The sequence below is a fragment of the Nerophis ophidion genome, linkage group LG02, assembly GCF_033978795.1.
Source record: "Nerophis ophidion isolate RoL-2023_Sa linkage group LG02, RoL_Noph_v1.0, whole genome shotgun sequence".
NCBI classification, from domain to species: Eukaryota; Metazoa; Chordata; class Actinopteri; order Syngnathiformes; family Syngnathidae; genus Nerophis; species Nerophis ophidion.
The window spans coordinates 19,215,978-19,236,388 of NC_084612.1; the positions used below are offsets into that span (position 1 = coordinate 19,215,978).

A 20,411-nucleotide genomic window follows, 5' to 3' on the forward strand; every position below is an offset into this window, starting at 1 on the left:
ATAATTAAAAAAATATATTTTTTTATTTTCAATTTTTTTTTAATTAAATAAAAATCAAACTAAACATTTTATTAATTAACAATTAAAAATAGAATAAAAAATAATAAAAAATTAAAACATTTTGTGATCCCTTTCTTTAAAAATAAAACACTGCGACGGCAGTTGTAGAAACTCAGATTTGAATTTAATTGAATTTAATCTATTGACCATGCCTGTACAGTGTTGCTGAGAAGGCTAACCTAGAGTCATGCACCATAGCTATAGTTTGATTTACAAACAAGGCTTGTATTTGCAGATATAGTTATGGGTTATTGAATGTTCAGTCAGTTCATATTGTTGCAGTACGTTCCCAAACTCTGGAAGACAATAATGTCTGCATGCAAGAGTGGCAGGTGATTGTGGAAAACCAAGAAGTGAACAGGGAGACTAATTTGGGTGGAGGAAAAAAGTTTGTTTTTGTGATGTAGCTCCTTTAATTCAGTTGCATTTCCATGCAGGTGTGGGTCAGATCCTACTATAGATCTTTTTTGTGTGGGTTGAGTTGAGTTGCAGGGCTGGTTTGGTCTTAATTATGGGTGGACATGGAACTATAACATCAAGCATTTGGTATTAACTAGAACAGAGATTGTGAGTCAGCAGGCCCTCTACCAGGTAAGACAGTAACCTCTGACCTCACAAATTGACAGAAATTCCTGGAAACACTTCAACATCTTGTAAAAAGTATTCTAAGAAAAGTGGAAGCTGGAATAGCCGCAAATGGGGGAACAATTTATTATTATCTTTCTTTTCAATTTTTATTGGTGTAATGGCCATTTATCCCAATACCTTTGTCCATGGACTGTATTCATTTAACAATAATATTCAAAATTTAAATACTTTGATGGTTTTTACTTTTCTCATTGCAGTCAGTTGACTTTTATTTTCTCTCTCCTTCTGTTAATACATTTTCCTCTATCTTTATTCATCCCTGCCTTCAGTGATGGTGAAACAGGAGCACCGAGATGAGTTGGACCTTCCCCCTGTACCCCCCATGTCCCTGCCCCTGGCACATGCTGCCAGTATGGTTTGCGCTCAGCTGCCTTCTCCTGATCAGGGCCACCCATCAGATAACCTTCTGTCCACCTCCCCACATGGCCTGGGCTCAGGCTCCAGACCTGTCCTGCTCCCCCTACAGGCGACCTGCCCCTCCTTGGGCTCCCCGTCCTTCCAGCACCTGCCTCATCTCCAGGGTCGCAGTTTGCACCACCCCCCTGCGGACTGCCACATGACGTTCCATCCGAGCTCTTCACCTGTCCCCCTTCCTGCCTCAGCCTCCCGGCCCTCGTACCAGCCCATGCAGCGTGGCCAGAGTCACGCTCACAGCATGTCCTTCAATGGCCAATCCTGCCTGTCTCCTCAGAGCTATGAGAGGATGCCCTTTCAACAGTTTCCCATTGCCCCGTCCCACCCAATGGGCATGGAGATGGTGTACTCCAACTCCCCTTGCTCCTCCCCGTCCACACCTGTGTCTACAGCCGCAAACTCCATTGTGGGTTCTCCGCAGAGCCAGCAACCCTTGCTTGCCCCATCGTCCCAACATCTTCACAACCTCGGAGGCTACCACTGCTCTCCCACACAGGTGCCGTCTCCTAGTAGCCACCCGCTACATCTGCAGAGAGCAATGGGCTACCACCCAGTAAGTCAACGCTCGGCCTCCTGCCCCACGCCGTCCACAGCCCCTCCTCCGCATATGATCCCATCCCCCCAATCTGGGCCGTCGTCCCCTCAGCTCCACTCCATGCCCTGCCAGTCTCCTACATCGTCTTCCCCAACATCAGGTAGCAGCCCCCTGGGTCCCATGCAGCATCCACATTCAGGACAGGCTTCACCTCAGGCTGCGAGCCCAGTCATGGCCAGCTTGTCCCCAACGGCTGCTGGGCCCTTGGTTCATACCCTGAGCCCCCAGGGACCCTTCAACTCGGATGGGGAGAGGTTGAACATCAAACAGGAGCCAGAAGAGAGAGAGCCTACCTTCCGCTCTATTGGCTTGCAAGACATCACGCTTGATGACGGTAAGATATCAAAATCAAATTAATCACACAGTAGAGTAGAACTTCTATGAATTTCAAATGCCCTCTAAGGTTATACATTTTGGAGTTCAAATTTTTGGGTTAATGAAAATGACTTTCCAGAAATCCAGTTCATGATGTAAGAGACAGATCTTTTTTACAGTCATATGACAGTTAATGTTAAAGCATTGCCTGTACATTAAATAATGGTTTTATAATAGCAACCAACCTGTTTATTTACACTATTGTAAACATTGGGCCTGATCTATTAACGGTTTGTGTGAATTAAAACGTGCAAACCGGATGTGCAAAGCAAGGAACGTTTATTTGTAGAGTATCTACTCAAGGTAATTCAAAGTGCTTTACATAAAATTACAAGTAGGCAAAGGTAAAAACAAAATAATCATATTTCAAATTAAAATGCTAAAATATAATCAGCATAAGAATAATCAAATTAAAATCCAACAGTATAGATAAAATAATTAAAGTTTTCATATACAAAATTAAATAAAAGTGTATTATTGATAGTGTTGATTGTGCGCACTAAGCTGAGGATTGCTAAGAGAACTGCGTCTCTAGAGTGAGGAAAATAAGGAGCTAGGGCTGGGCGATATATCATAATATACGATATATCGCGGGTTTGTCTCTGTGCGATATAGAAAATGACTATATCGTAATATTCCAATATACGTTCTCACGCAGTTGCTTTTAGCTGCGGGCATTACACTACAGGCTCTTCTCAGTCTTTCCTGTCTCTCCTCAGACAAGCAGGCGCACATTCTTACATACATCACAAACTGTCACGTCATACGTCACATACGTGTCCACCCTCGCAGAGCAGATAGGTAGCAGACTGGGCTACGTTAGCTGCTAACGTAGCAGTACGAGAGAAAGAAGGTGCAGATCTGGTAACAAATGAAGGAAGACTTAATTTCCAATAAAAACAGCAGGGTTTCCATCGTCTGGCGGTGGTTCGGCTTCAAGCGGGAATATGTCGAATAGACAACTTTAATTTGTCAAGTGTGGGGCACAAGCGTTGCTACCAAAAGTAGCATAACTGCTAATTTATTTGAAAAGTCACCTGCTATAGAATAAAGAGAATTTCATAACCTTAGTAACATACAACATAGTGAAGGACGAATACTATTTGATTTCCTATTATGCAGCACATTTTTATTTGACACTTAAAATGTCTCCGACAATCTTGCAGTTTGTTTTGGAAATGACTTGAATGTTTGTGCCATTGCTTAATAACTTTAATAAATCCACTTTTGTTCATTTGACTTAGTTGTGATTTCCCTCTCTGCATGAAAGTTTAAAAGTAGCATATTTGAATGCAGTATGAAGAAGAATGTTTTAATGTATACACATATAATCACCATACTGCAGTGATTATATGCATAAAGTGTTCATTCAAGGCTAAAGCAAAATATTGTAATGTATATCGTATATTGCGATATGGCCAAAAAAATATTGCGTTATTAAAAAAAGGTAATATCGCCCACCCCTATAAGGAGCGCAATCCATTTAGCGTGTCCGTCTTCATGAATATGCAGACTACATGCTGATCATCAGAACGCCCCTAATACCGGGAGGAAAAAATGCAAATATAATTATTAAGATCACACACTGTGATTTATCAAGACTAAAACTGTTCTGTGAAAACTGATTTAGCATGTCTGAAATGTGCATGCAAACTGGCAGTTGCGCAGAAATACTTTTGAGAAAGGAGGTGATCGCGCTCCAGCTTTGTACCTTTTGTCCAGCATATATGGACCGTCAGAAATAAATATATTAGACATATAGTCTATCCATCCATCCATTTTCTACCGCTTATTCCCTTTCGGGGTCGCGGGGGGCGCTGGCGCCTATCTCAGCTACAATCGGGCGGAAGGCAGGGTACACCCTGGACAAGTCGCCACCTCATCGCAGGGCCAACACAGATAGACAGACAACATTCACACTCACACTCACACACTAGGGCCAATTTAAAAACTTGTTGCAATTATGCATGTTCTTGCCTCTGGAACATTAATTCCAGCACATGCTCGCAGTTTGTGCCAGCATTTCCCAGGTCGCATCTTCAACGCGCGAAAAACTTCTGTCCTGTTGTAGATGCACTGCAGGACTACTTCTAAAACGTCCAGAAAAAGTAGTATGTATCTGCTGCACATTTCAAAACATGGAAAAACACAACAGGCATGATAACATGAATGTGCAGTAAATGAGTGTCTCCATCGTGAAAGCGGGATACTACATGCAAAAATCTAATTTAAATAGGGCGGGCTGCGACTCTTTTGCACCTGTTATCTATTGTACGCAATACGTCCACTAATAGTACACACCATTTTCATACATTGCACATGCTGTTTTTTGCGTGGTATTTGGATCTTAGGAGATCAGGCCCATTGTGTTCTACCACAGAGTTTCTACTGTACAGCAACATGGTTTGTCTTTTTTTATGCACTGCCATAAAAGACATTGACGAAACACCATGTTCATGAGAGTTAAAATACTTGTAGATGGTTACCTTGAGAGAGACTGAATGAACAGTCAATGCCATTGTTAGTTTACCCTTGTGCTCAAGTTGAATTCACAACTCTACAAAAGCTGGCTGAGCGATAAACAACTTTTGCAATACTGTCTGCTGTTCTTCTCTGATGATTATTGTGAGCAAGCCTCTCAAACAAGACACCCTAGTGGAATGTGACAAGCAACACAAATCCATATCCTGTGATGTACTGTAATCCAATACCGATCAGCAGCTGGTTGACTTTCTATTAGCTGAATCCTTAGTGCTTGATTACAGTGATAGTTTTTCATCTGTCAATGTCTCTACTGATTGACAGAGAAAGTGAGGACTTTGTATTAGGTTTTATAGGCACACAGGGCTGATCAGATTAAAACGTCGGGTTCTGTAGGGTCAATGGTGGTGCTGGGGTTGTTTATTGGTTGGTACACTAGAAAATTTCATACATGTCTATAAACAAGTTTACCGCTGTATATTGTAACTTTAAAACAATATATTTAGGTAATAGGTATGATGGATGAATGTCTGGGACTGTGCAAAGAGGCTAAAATCTTGAAAAATATTCACAAGACTTGTGTAATGTCATGTATAACAACAATTTTGTGCAACTTTATAGGTGTCCACTGTATGTCGCTACTTAGTTTGGTGGAGACCTGCACTAAACAAAGAGTTGTTCTATTATTCAATGTGTGTATAGTAGCAGTTATTCTACCGAGTTTGGACGCGTGCTGTAATTGGGATGCTCGGGAGAACTTGTTGACTTAACAATTAGCAATGAAGTGTACGGATTATATTATTTTTCTTTCTTTGAAGTATGCGTCTACAAAAAGCCTCTTATCTACCACTCTAAGCTTGGGCGAGTTTGCCACCACGCTGCCATATTCAAAGCAGGGTCGGACAGGTTGAGGGTTAATAATTGCCTGGTGAGGCTGCGTTGGGAGGTGTTACATTGTGTGCTAGCAAGGGTCAGCCTAATTAACACAGGGGCGCTTGTCAATAAGTTGTGTGTGAAAATCCACTGGGGTTCATCAGGGTGCTGGATTTATGCAGTTGCACACGCCATTACATCAATTATTCTTCCTTTCTTTCTTTCTTTCTTAACTTGCAGCTATATCTGACTTTAAACATTGACCGAAGTACATTTTTAGTTGTTCGCTCTTCACAAAAAGTTTGGTGTGACACATTTCAGCTGGGAATTTGAACTCTTCCCTTGAGTAGCTAAAAATAATGTTTGTGTGCCAGCCCAGCTCCATGTTTTGAAGTAGCAACATGGAGCATGGCACAGCTCTGTGTTTTTAAGAGGTCACTGCTCACACTCGCTAACTAGCAAATACTCACTGACAACTGCATGAATGCAGACTAAAGCATTGGTTGTATCGTGTCATACAATTGTTTGCTATATTTGAAACTTTCTTGCTGTTAGTCATGACTGGTAGATTATGTTTGTTTGACAACAACCAAGGAAAATGTTTGATCAACAGTCGACAACATTTTCCAAACAATCTCTGTTCCTGGAAACATGTGAATGCACTTGGAAAATAACAGTTGTATTTTAAAAACGTATGTTGCCAAGCTCTAAAGGCTGTCCTTCTTTAAAATAAAACCCCAAAAAATTAAATTACATTATTTTTGGTTATCAATTAAAAATTATATAGAGTCTGCATCCTACCGTAGCACAAGCTTGGAGTGAAAGTTATTTTTTGTTTTTTATTTCAATTGTATCCTCTGGCTGGAAATGACAAAACAAAGTATCAATCAATCAATCAAAGTTTATTTTCATAGCCCTAAATCACAAGTGTCTCAAAGGGCTGCACAAGCCACAACGACATCCTCGGCTCAGATCCCACATCAGAGCAAGAAAAAAATCAACCCAATGGAATACAATGAAAAACCTCAGAGGGGACCGCAGATGTGAGGACCCCTCCCCTGGGCGACTGGTGCAATGGACGTCGAGCGGATCTACTTAATAGTGTGAGAGTCCAGTCCATAGTGGGGCCAGCAGGGGATCATCTTGAGTGGAGACAAGTCAGAAGCGCGGTGACGTCCCCAACTGATGCACAGATGAGTGGTCCACCCAGGGCCTCGACTTTGAACAGCTAGCGCTGCTCATCTGTGGTCACCTAATAACCTCTCCACGCAGGAGAGGAGGGCAGAGCAGAAAAGCGACGACAGATCAACTGGTCTAAAAGGGGTGTCTATTTAAAGGCTAGCGTATACAAATGAGTTTTAAGATCGGACTTAAATGCTTCTACTGAAGTAGCATCTCTAACTGTTACCGGGAGGGCATTCCAGAGTACTGGAGCCCGAATACAAAACGTTCTATAGCCCGCAGACTTTTTTGAGCTCTTGGAATCACTAATAAGCCGGAGTCCTTTGAATGCAAATTTCTTGCCGGCACATATGGTACAATACAATCAGCAAGATAGGATGGAGCTAGATCGTTAAGTATTTTATACAGAGGTAGTAAAACCTTTAAGTCACATCTTAAGTGCACAGGAAGCCAGTGCAGGTGAGCCAGTATAGGAGTAATATGATCAAAGTAGCACTGTAAGAAGTTATGTTGGAAATATTGATTGAACATACTTTCGTTTTTCATTTAATTTCTATATTTTCTAAAGTGTTCATATTCAGCTGGGGTAAACCCTGCAGTACCTCCCCCCAAAAATTTTTCTCGGCCATATTTTGCATCCCCGAAGAACTTTGTGAGAGTTCGCCATTTTTATTAATTCATATTTAATTATATTTAATAAACATATTTTAATTATGTAGTCTGGAAGAGTTTTCCCGCCATTCAATGTTCCATTTGTAGTCCGCCCAGTTTGCTACACTGCCGTTTAACTGGTTGAAGTCAGCAGGGACAAATGGGTGTCTCGATTTAAGCTGCCGGTGTCCTCTAAGAGGAGGAGACAGAAGCCGGTCATGAAGAAGGTGCCAGTGCTCTGTGTGCTAAAGACAGTGTGGCTCTCTTGCGACAAATCTCAGCTCGTTGAATACCTGCTAAGATGAAAAGATTGTCCGTTGGTGTGGGGCGCAGGCATAGAGTCACTAAAAGCAACGCGTCGTTAATCAGCTTATCAATGGGACGAGTGTGAGCACTACGACACCAAGCAGGTGTGCAGTACTCAGCAGGAGAGTGGACCAAGGCGAGGGTGGCTGTACAAAGTGTTAAACCGCCAGCACCCCAGCTAGATCCAGCCAGTCGTCTCAAAAGCCCAACGCGTGTTCTTAGCTTTTTGCGCAGTGACTCCAGGTGTTGGCGAAACGTGCGTGCACTGTCCAACTTAATGCCAAGATTTGATGGTTCGGCAGAGGGTAGAGGACGTCCATCAACAGTGATGTTAAGCTCATGTTGTGCCTCCCTTTTGTAAAGGTTGTAGGCTGCCATCACCGTTTTGGTGACACTGAGCTTGAACTTCCATTTTTGGAAGTAAGTGGATATGGTCGCCATGTCCTGGGGAAGAGACCCCTCTAACTCCTGCCAGTTTTTTGCACGATGCATAATTGCCAAGTCATCTGCATATGCAATCTTTTTGGCAGTTGTTACTGGCAGATCAAATCAAATAGGAGGGGCAGCCAGGACTGATCCCTGAGAGACGCCATTTCTCAGACGTTGAAACCTGCTTTTTGGGCCTTCACCATTGGTAAGGGTGAAACTGCAGGTTTGGACGAGTTCCATGATCAAAGAGACCATGTGCATGTCCGGCAGTAGGCGCAAAAGCTTGCAGGTAAGGCCTCGGTGCCAACAGTATGCTAGGCTGCTGTAAGATCAACAAACACAGCACCTGCTCTATTCTTGGCAGAGACGCTGTCCTCAATTTCTTGAGTCAGAAGAGTAACTTGATCAACGGTTGATCTTCAGTTCCCAAATCCAGCTTGGTCTTGAGGGAGCAGTGGATAGATAATAGGTTCGACAAGAGCATAGATCAGCCGCTACAGGATTTTGAAAGGGATACACAAAAGAGAGATAGGTCTATAACTCTTTGGATCCTCGGGTGGCTTCATCGGCTTTGGAATGGCGACCACTAATGCTCTTCTGCAGATTTTTTAAAGCTTGAGTGGGCGCATGCAGGAATATAGGAACTGGGTAGATTGAATCAGACCCCGGAGCTTTTCCAAACTGAAGCAACTGGAGGGCACTGGCAAACTTCTCTGGAGTAAAATCTTCAGAGATTGTTTTACCAGGGGGTGTAGGGATCTCCCAGAGTTCAGGCACCTCCCTTTTCACAAGTTTAGCTGATTCACAATCTTTTTTTCCATAGAACCCATTCTTTACCAATTGTAATGCGAAAGAGTTTGCAGAGATGGGGCATGGGCGATGCAATCGTCGGGATCTGCAGGTTGTTGACTGTATGCCATACAGTCAACAACCCGCCAGCCGGCTGGAGTGCGTAAAATCGATGGTGTTGACAACCTCTGACCAACGCTCTCTTCGCTTTTCATCAAGTCAAGCATACAGTGCAAAAGCATCAGTGGCTGATGCTTTTGCCCGGCGGGGCCTTTAGAAAGGCATGGTAGAGGCTCTCACACTTCGCATCCCAGCATGGTCCGTAGGTATTGCTTCGACTGTGTGGGATTGATCTTATAGCTGCTGTGAGGATGGCATGACAAAAGTCCTGGTATGCCTCATCAACAAAGCTACTAACAGGAGATGGTAAGTCCTGGGCAAACTTGTTTGTGATGAGGCTATAAAGTGACCAATTGGCCTTGCAGAAGTTCCAAAGCTTATGTGGCTCGCTTGGGACTGGGACCATAGTTATTGAGGCTGTTACAAACAAGGGTCAATGTTGGGACCTTGGAAACTTCTCTAAGACACGTCTGTCAAAGTGTCAGCTATTTAGACCAGTGCTCGCAAAAGCCAAGTCTGGATAAGTTCCGTTGTTCCAGAGAAGAAGGTAGAGGCCTCCTTGGAGTTATGTACCAATGCAAGGAAATTCTTGGTTGCCCAGTCAACCAAACATTCCCCATCTGAACTGCTGAAACTATAGCCCCAGCTTTTGTGCTGGCAATTGAAGTCGCCAGCATAGATACTGGGGTGTGGAAACACTGCTGGTGTTAATCACGATGTCGATCGCTTGTAGACATTGACAATTTTTACGCCATCAATGTCCATGCATAACCATTCAATTGCCGATCCACTTGAATATTGATCGACAATGGTCCATCCAAGCTTCTTATGGACAAACGCGGCTAGATCTAACTGACAGTATATCTGTCAGTAGACCCAATATAAAAGCGCTAAAAACTACAAAATGGCTGATGTGGTGGTGACGCAGTCGAAGATTGCTTGGCCTAGAGGAGCGATTCAGCATATAAATAAGACTGTTCATAAAACGGCGCATTTGGAAAGGACAGAAAACGGCTTAAAGATAGTCTGTAAAACAAAATGTATGCACAATTTGAACCAAAGCACCACCATTAGACGTTGTGTAGACAACAAGGGAGTGTTTTGATATAGGGAAAAATAATCAGAATATGCCCCGTTTAAGCTGCTACGCCTCACCTGAAATCTTCTGGCACCTCCCAGGAGAAAACTGCCTCTCAATTTAAAAACTAAAACCTGATTAAGAACATTGTAATCAACTGTATATGTGCACATCTACCAATATCGCTTCGAGAAACAGCATCCTCTGCAATGGATGTTTGTTTTTGGTTTGTTTTGTTACAGTCACAAATGTCAGGAGATAAATATCCCTGTTGTGAAAAACACAAATGTCCATTGCATTGGGTATCACATAACAATTAATTAAAAATGTTTATTTAAGTCCAGTGATGTCAATCCTCATGACTTGAATTATCATGGCTGAAACAAATCAACATTAAAAGCAACAGTAATAGTATCACAGAATAACCTTAGTGTGGCATGAGTACAAACATGGAGTGTGTGTAGAAAAAACAGAACAATTGCCCTCGTTAGCAAGCAGATGGCCCCTGTGACGCACATGCTTGTGTGTATGTGTAGAGGGAGCGAGATAGAGATGAGTGTGTTTTTGTGTCTATCTCATTTATATTGTTCAGTCTTGTTAGATCAATAGTTTGACTTTTTTTCCAGTTCAAAATGATGTATTTAAATGACATTTCTTTATTTTTAAACAAAAATCTGAAAGGTAAAACTATATTTTTTTGATGATTATTGTTTTTTTCAGATTTCCAGAAATTTCAGAAATAGAAATGGAGTTAATTTATTTGGAGAGTGACACATTTTTTTAACACCTTTTAATTACATTGAAATGAACTGAAGACTGCAACCTGGGGTAGTATTGTGTGGATTTGGATATAGTTAAGTTTGCCACAATTATTAAGACCGCAAACTACTTTCAATTTAATCAACAGCACCTCTGCCAGTTGCAGCCAAATAGTGCTCTCCATTTTGCATTAACACGGCATGAATCAACATATACCTAAAAATCAATCCACTCTGATTCCCATCTCTAGTTGTTGTGCTGTGTATGTATCTGTGTGTGTCACAAAAAGCTATAGACACAGGAGGTAAGAGGACAGACTGACAGACAGATGGATGGGCTAATTCAGTGTCCAAACCCACAGCGGGGTCAACACAGTCGCGACACTCGATCCGGAATGTTCTGAGCATCAGAAATGTGGTTGCTCTTTTCCATATTTCCACTTCTTCATTACTCACACAAATAATGAAGTACAGTGACATTGGAATGACTCCAAGTATCAAATGGATGCAGTCTTAGTAGAAGACGAGGCCTTCTGTCAGGATGAATTGTGCAGTCTTTGTCGATAAAATCAAAATAACAATTTTATTATCCCATTGTGCTGTTCCATTTTTTCTCTGTTCTACTCGCACTGCTGCCTCTAACTAAACACACACCTTCATAATAACACTGGGAGACAGACAGTATTGGCACAAATGTCCCCCTAGGAAGTCACCCGTACTGAGTGTACCTTTGACTGTGTTCTCAAAATATAACATTAATGTGAAGGTGTGCAACCTCACTACTATGTCATTACAGTTAACTGGCAGATGATTCAAAAAGAACTTTGGACATTTTATTTTCAGAAAAAAGAAAATAGCAGGGTTTTTTTTCATTATTGAGAAAAAAATGCCTTTTTTTCGGGCCACTGTCGAGTACAGATCAAGTACTGAGATTATATATCTATGACAAATAGAGATGAACATTTTGTTAAGTGATTATTGCGACCAACATCACAATGGCTATCAATATTTTATTAATCAAAATCCACACTTTGACCGTGGTCCTCTCTGTAGGTGCAAAAATATCTTGATGGCTGTCATTCAATTGCCTCTGTCATGTTTTATTTCAGCAAAACTAAATGCTATACTGTTCATTGCAGACATGCGGATTTAACTTCTTTGATTTGGCTAACATTTCCTAAATTACACATACAGTAATATATAATAACTTTCACCTTTCATTGTGAGGAAAACAAAATAATCGACTAAGTTAAAGGCCTACTGAAATAAGATTTTCTTATTTAAACGGGGATAGCAGGTCCATTCTATGTGTCATACTTGATCATTTCGCGATATTGCCATATTTCTGCTGAAAGGATTTAGTAGATAACATTGACGATAAAGTTAGCAACTTTTGGTTGCTAATAAAAAAGCCTTGTCTGTACCGGAAGTAGCAGACGATGTGCGCGTGACGTCACGGGTTGTGGAGCTCCTCACATCCCCATTAATTTGAGCGTGGATGAAAGATTCGTGGATGACGATAGTAAGAGTGAAGGACTAGGAAAAAAAAAGGAAAAAAAAGGCGAGGGCAGTGGGAGCGATTCAGATGTGATTAGACACATTTACTAGGATAATTCTGGAAAATCCCTTATCTGCTTATTGTGTTACTAGTGTTTTAGTGAGATTATATGGTACCTGAAAGTCGGAGGGGTGTGGCCACGGGTGTAGTGATTGCCAGTGTCCCCGGTGGGAGGAGGTAAAAGAGTCCGCAGCTGCAGAAGGACGCAAGCTCCGCTCATGTCTACGGTAAGAGCAGACTTATTACCACAATTTTGTCACCGAAACCTGCCTGTTGACATGTGGTTGGGAACAATGTTCGCTTGACCGCTCTGTTCCATAGTAAAGCTTCACCTTCGGGAATGTAAACAAGAAAACACCGGCTGTGTTTGTGTTACTTAAGTCTGAAATGTTGGAAATGTAGGATAGGACCCTTTTAAACAGAAGTTCCAATGTATTTGTGTCTAGCCATGTTTTCTAGTTGTGTATCTGTTAAAGTTTGTGTGCATTTTTTAAAATGTGTGATTGTGGATTTGGTTCACTACGATTAGTCTGTTCGTTGTTCAGCAATTGCTGTTGACGTCACATATTGGAACACAAAAGTGTTTTTAGTTGTTTTTGCAAGTCTGTGTGTACATCAAAATTACAAAAACAACATTAGCGCTTTTAGTGGTTGTTGGTCCTAATTTAAGCTGTAACGTCAATCATTCGGTTATAAATTCATAAGGCAAAACTCCTGATTAGCTGCCTTGAAAAGCATGCAAATGAAAGAAATGTTTCCATAAAACACAGCCGCAGCTCATTGAAGCACAACGACAAACATTCACTGCTGTTTTCCTCTTGAGTAAAGTGGAAATAGGACATTGTGTGATCTTTCCATACCATGAAGGTCTCACAGAGGGAAATTATTGGCACAGACTGGGAAACCGAGGAAACCCTTGCCAGTCCTCCTCCAGACAGGAAGATGGAAAGGGCTTGATGAACAAGCATGCACTAAATCCAAACCACACTCGGATTTATCATGTCTTAATTTTCCAAAGACCAGACACATTTTTAACTGCTCCTGTTTCCAGTCAAACTAAAAATGTATTAGTTCCACAAACCCAACAATTAAGACATACCATTTGACATCTTTTAAAGCAGTAGAAATGTATAGAATGAACGCAATGTGCGAGCGAATGTGTGAAACGTTTTGGAGTGAGTCACCTGGTTGCAATGTGGTCAACGTGGGAAGATGTGCACTGATGATTTGCAACCTTTGTTGCTTGTCTTTTAAGAAAGTGTTTCTTCTCCAACAGTGATTAGATGCACTAATTAACTGTCATGACGAATACAAAAACAACAATAGATTTTTATTAAATACTTAAAAGACATTTTTAAAAAACACTTACTTGTTGGTACACTGCCAAAACTGACATCCGAGCAAAGTTAAATAATCACGGTATGACAGAAGAACATTTTACATGCCAATTTGTTTTGAAAGTTAAAATTGATTGATTTAGGACTGGCTTCAATGGGCTGTGATCTGCTCTTGCTGGAAAAGTTCATAGTCGCGTGTGAAGCGACTGAGATGAGAATCAGTTCCTCTAAGTTGAAATTCATATATCCCAGGATTAAGTGTCCTTCCCATGTCGGAGATGAGAAAGTGCCTCAAGTAAAGGAGTTTTAGTATCTTCGGGTCTTGTTCACGTGTGAGGGAAAAGTGGATTGTGAATCGAGAGGTGGGATGGGTACGGCTTCGGCAGTGATGCAGACTCTGCATCGGTCCATCGTGGTAAAGATGGAGCTGAGACGTAACTTAAAATTTTACATTCCTAATCTCACCTGTGGTCATGAACTTTAGGTAGTGACCGAAAAAAGACGATTGTGGGTACAAGTGGCCTAAAGCAGTTTTCTTCGTAATCGTGTGATGTGGCTTTCCCTAGGAGATAGGCTAAGAGGCTCTATCATTTGAGAGGAACTCGGAGTAAATCCGCTGCTCTTTTAGATCAAGAGGAGGCGTCTGCCTACCAGACGCCATCCCTGGAAAGGTGTTCAGGACATGTCCGGTCATCAGGAGGTCTCGGGGTGGACCCAGAACACAGAAAGACAGTGACTATGTTTCCATGCATTGAATTAGTCTGATACCTCAAATAGTATTTTTTTTGTGTTTTCAGACCTTTGTGTGAAATCCCTGTGTCCATGCCCACTTTCTAATGTGACTATTGGTCATACGCCAATAGTCGCATATAATCCAATGGGGGGGGGGGGGGGGCGCTTATTTCTTTTTAGCGCAGATAAATGTTGTGCTTTTCTGGTTGACTAGGAAGTCACACCAAAACAATGCATCTTTGCGACTCCTTACAAGTCAACAGCTTAACTCTGTTGTACCTGTTGTCCGCTGTAATATTGGCACAGATTACAAATAGTTTGTTTCTAATGGCTACGCTGATGTTAAATAGCAATAATCAATCAAGAAATTGTCAAAGATTGCGCCACGAACATGACGCTACTACCAAGAAGGTCTTGGAAGGGATAGAAGTCCGAAGTGAAGAAAGACTGGCGTGAGACAGTTGTTCCAAAGGAATTTTTGGACGGAGAATCATGGAAACAAAACTATCAAAAGGCTCTGTGGATTGACGAAAGGAATTATAAATCCGAAGGAAAAGACTGTTTGTGCCTCGATATCGCTCCAGAGGGTTGGTGAGTTGCTATTGTTCTGGCCAAGCTCTCCATTTGTGTAATACAGAGTTGTTGCTTATCAGTTTCGAGTGCCCAAATGCACTGGGAAGAGGTTTGCGTACGCTTTCTTTTTTGCCTTTAATACACCTGCTTCTCTTCCATTGCACTCATTTTTGTCCAGGAGTCTGAATAAAGCAACATTTTTCTTCCCCTCGCTACCTTTTTAGGTTAATCTTGTTTCCCCCCCCCCCCCCCCATTGGTGCAGTTCAAAATGTTCCATTATTTTGATTTGTGAAGCAATTAAGGTATCATCTTAATATCAGTTGTTGTCTGTTTTGATTAAATGGTATCTGCTTTTGGTTGATATCCTCTGCCTTGAGACTGTCTCATGGGCCATACAAAGGGTGCCATCCAGCAGCACACGCCCACTCGAGAGATCTGGTTTTCGTTTGCATAATCCAGGTGTGTTAGTGCAGTTTCTCAAAAGCCAAACATGATCAGGTTAACGTGTTTCCGTGGGTTGACGGATACTTCTTTAGGGCAAAACTATTTGAGAAAAAAGGCTAATTTAGTGCATGGAAATGTCAGTGTCTCTCAGCTAGCCTGGGAATGCCTCAGTATCCCTCGGGACGAGCTGGACAGAGTAGCCGGGAAGAAATGCTTAAGCTGATGCCCCCACAACCGACCTTGGATAAGCGAAAGTAGGTAGATTTCAGATAAGCCTTCTTGTTTGGATGTTGGTTTAAAAAAATAGATTTGAATTTTTACAGAACTTTGTGACGCACAAGTTGTACAGAATCATTTCAATACTACAATAACATTGAAAAAATTTGAAATTATAGTACAAATATATGTTTCAGTTTCCCCACAGACTTTTTGGTTAAAACTAAACCTGCAGCTTAAACCAAAAACAGCAGTATTTTACACAGGCATTGTATACAAAGGCAGTGTGCAGTAGCTAATCTGTTGCAAAGTAAAAGCTTGGTAAAAACTGAATGAAAAGATCTTTGCTTAAAATGGCAGGAGGCCCATTTTAAATGAGCTTAGCGTCTGGTGATTCACAAAGATGAGCAACTTCTGCTGAGAACTTGTCAAACTGATTTTTAAGATCTTTTTTTCTCCCAACGTTGTTGGCATTTTGCTTCACGTTTTCCCCTCTTTGTTGGCTGTCACCAAAGTACGTCAATGCAGAGTCTTGCAGGTGGAAAGTCTTCTGAGATATTTCCTTCTATTTTTGCAGACAAATCAAGCCTCGGTTGTTCAAAGGTTTTCCATTGTGGTCTTTGATTTCCTGTGCCATCATACTGTTTTTCTGCCTCATACTTTTTGGAATGTGTCATACAGGAATCGTGATTGTTACTGAGATTGATATAAGTCTGGGTGTAGCTGACCTTAGCGACAATTGGAAGTCTGTATTTTCTGCTAGTATTTTTACAAGCAGGGAGGCCCCCTCTGTCAGTCATCTGTAAAGGATCTCCCTTGGGCTGAGGCATAATGAGACACGGGGAACCATCTTTGTGTGCAATGTACCAGTAAATATGAGACAGCAAAGCAACAGTAAAATGAAACTCAGCTCTCACTCACACTTGTGGTTTTTCATCTCAAATTTCTGTTGGTGGTGTTAAACATCATGGGCAAATAACTAAGCTGGCACTTGGGGAGACGATTGGATTCAAAATCGATTTTTTTTTTTCAATTCAACGCGATTCTCGATTCAAAAACGATTTTTTCCCGATTTAAAAGGATTCTCTATTCATTCAATACATAGAATTTCAGCAAGATCTACCCCAGTCTGCTGACATGCTAGCAAAGTAGTAGATTTTTGTAAAAAGCTTTTATAATTGTAAAAGACAATGTTTTATCAACTGATTGCGATAATGTAAATTTTTTTTAACTGTTAAACAAACCAAAAATATGACTTATTTTATCTTTGTGAAAATATTGGACACAGTGTGTTGTCAAGCTTATGAGATGCGATGCAAGTGTAAGCCACTGTGACACTATTGTTCTTCTTTTTAATTTTTATAAATGTGGGATTTTTAATCACTGTTATGCTGAAATTATAACTAATATTGATACTGTTGTTAATAATATTCATTTTTGTTTCACTACTTTTGGTTTGTTCTGTGTCGTGTTTGTGTCTTCTCAATTGCTCTGTTTATTGCAGTTCTGAGTGTTGCTGGGTCAGGTTTGGTTTTGGAATTGGATTGCATTGTTATGATATTGCTGTGTATTGTTTTGTTGGATTGATTAAAAAAAAAATCGATTTTTTAAAAATGGGAATCGATTCTGAATCGCACAAACTGAGAACCGGGATTCAAATTCGAATCGATTTTTTCCCACGCTTTTAGTAATCTCCCGGCTTGCAAACATCAAATGTTGGCAGCTCTGAACATGTGTGTTGGGCACTTTTTATAGTAACAACATATGTGTTGGTCGACATAAGCAGGACCGAATTAAGCGTGTTCCAAGGTAGTTTAAAATGAATAGACTTCAGTGTTTAACACAGACCGGCAATCAATTTGTGGCGAAGGGGGTTTGTCTGGGGTTTAGAGGGGGTGTGGATGGGGCGACGTCAAAATGACATAATTATATCAGAATCATCTTTACTGGCCAAGTATTTAACACATAAAGGAATTTGTCTTGGTGCTGTGCTCCCTTTGTACAATGCAAAACACGAGAAAAAAAACGCAACGAAGACGAGAGGGCGCTGTACCGTGGCGGCCATCCGTAAACACAAGGTCATAAAATACATTAAAAACCTCTTAAGGCCCAAGCTGTTTGTTTACATGCTTTTTTAATTTTTATTTCTCTTTGCTATTTGGGCTAACTTGGACCCTTAATAGAATAAAAAACTAAGAATAATCTTTTTATATGATGTACTTAGTCCATAAGTAACAAACGTGTACTTCATATTTTGTGATATGCTAATTCTTATTTTTATACTTTTTTTCCCCAAATTCTATTGTGTTATACTCTTCTGACACCACCAGATGACAGTATAAGTGTCCACATAAGGGCCATAAGAACCCAATTCAGTAGTGTAGACAATTTTAGAAATAAGAGCTAAAAGGGGCTGTCCACGCATGTGGCCACTAAGGTCTTGAGAGGAGCACAGAGCTGATACAACAAGCTGGCACTTCTGAGGCGTTATTTCCACATACAGCGACAAAAGTAAAACAACTAAAAAAAAACAAAACAGTAACTAATATATGTTGCGCACATACTGTAGGAATGTGCACGAACTAAATCCAAAATAAATAATAAACCTGGGCTGTAGAAATACAATAAGTAGCAACAATTGACAAAACACTGCAAAGATAATTATATGTTTGTACTAATAACACATTCGTCTGACTAATATTTTTTTAAAACAAAAGATGTGTGTCATAGCCAATTATGCAAATTATCGTACATGCAATACAAATACTTTTTCAAACCTCACACTGTAATTTAAAAACAAATAACATATTCAAGGCTTTGTGGAACATAACTCCCAGAATATGGCAGCCCATACATCACCTGGGTGTAAAGTGTTACCCCCTCTAAATTGCGTTTTTTTTTTTTTTTTTTTTTTTTTTTTACATAAGTATGTGAATGTATGACAAGCACTGGACTTCATTTAAACATGTAAATGTCATCGGTTCAGGGAAAAACCTGTCACAGAGTGTTTTTACCAGCACACAAGGTGAATCATAAATCTTTGTAAAGGCTCACGCCTTAAGGTGTCTGACCCTTATGACCTTTTTGATCACTTGGTTAAACTGTTTTGGTGATGCTGCATTGCAGACGCCCACTTGTTTCTTAGGCCTGTAACGTGTGTAATACGCTTTAATGTTATATACGATAGGGTCAGTGGAAATACTCGGCCTGTTGATCGATGCGGTTTGTTTTTAGCTAAGTTTTTGCCCTGTTGACGAGCGCTTCGTTGCATGTTTAATTCACTTGAGGCAATGAAGTCGTGTTTAATATAAGAAAAGGGTCGCTAGCTGGAGAAGTGTGAGAGTGTGGTTGTGTTGACACGGGGAAGGAAGAGCCTCCCACGCCAACAGGATGACGTGACTGATGGTGGCCACGCACAACAAGCATATGCATGCCAAGAAGGAAATGAGCAGGTGAAAAAGACGCAAGGCAAATTGTTGATGTTATTTGCAGCAGCGCAAAACCTAATCAGCGCCTCATTTCTTTTACCATCATAATAATAACAAGGCTGTATTTGTGGGATTCCCTAAAAGTGTAAATTTAAGGTCACATGTTTATTAATTTTGGAACACGGTGGGTTAAACAATACAAATGTGCTGTTAGTCTTTAAATTTCAAATTTAATCGTGTGACTAATCACATTTTATAGTTTTAGCATTTTACAGCACAATTCAAATGTGACTTTTTGACACTTGCTGGAAATGGTTTGTAAGTTTTAATATATTATTGGACGCAATCCTTTGTTGTTTTGTATTTTTACTTTTTAAATAAGATTTTTAGTTAGAATATTAGTTGATATACTTGATACATAAGTCTATATTATAATTACAATAAAATTGATGAATTATAGTCAATGCGTGTGTTCCCTCCGGGTACTCCGGCTTCCTCCCACTTCCAAAGACATGCACCTGGGGATAGGTTGATTGGCAACACTAAATTGGCCCTAGTGTGTGAATGTGAGTGTGAATGTTGTCTGTCTATCTGTGTTGGTCCTGCGATGAGATGGCGACTTGTCCAGGGTGTACCCCGCCTTCCGCCCGATTGTAGCTGAGATAGGCGCCAGCGCCCCCCGCGACCCCGAAAGGGAATAAGCGGTAGAAAATGGATGGATGGATGGATGCATAATTACTGTATTTCTTTGCACTAATACATTTGTAATTTATCAGTTTAATTGTGTTTTTATAATTATTCATACATGTATATATCTAGTATGATTGTTCAATTATAATTAATATTGTATTATTAGTTTCTATGTAGACATTAACATAGTCAATGTATTCATTTATTCAATATGTATTAAATGAAATGTTTGGATTAAAAGTGTTTTGTAAGAAATACCAACGGGTAACAGCCGTTATTGTTGTCATATTTCTTTAACCCCAGAGAGTATATCAGGGACTTTTTTATTTTTTCCGGTATATATATATATATATATATATACATATATATATATATATATATATATATATATTTATATATATGTTCTATTTTTTGCCATAACATTAGTTTAGTTGTGTTACTCTGAATTGAACATTTTTTAAAATCGTAAACTGTTTTATTTTTATTTCAGATGATTTAATATACAATGATACACTGGTAAATCATTTAGCCCAGTTCAGAGCGCCAGGACAAAAAAGTCCTCAGGGAGTTAAGAGTGTATACATAGTTTGGGATTCATATTTTTATATGTTTTATTAGTAAAAATCAAATTTGATCAAATGGGCATCCAAAGAGTTACATACAAAATACATTA

General features: G+C 40.3%; 1 protein-coding gene across 3 annotated transcripts in view; it reads left to right on the forward strand.

The window, feature by feature from the left end:
- Positions 1-20,411, forward strand: part of nfatc3a (nuclear factor of activated T cells 3a) — a 115,913-nt gene that overhangs the window by 78,604 nt on the left and 16,898 nt on the right. For all 3 annotated transcript variants that reach the window (XM_061878692.1, XM_061878675.1, XM_061878684.1), the window contains one exon: positions 978-2,051. In XM_061878692.1, the coding sequence (XP_061734676.1) occupies positions 978-2,051 (1,074 nt within the window). The remainder of the gene's footprint in view (positions 1-977; positions 2,052-20,411) is intronic.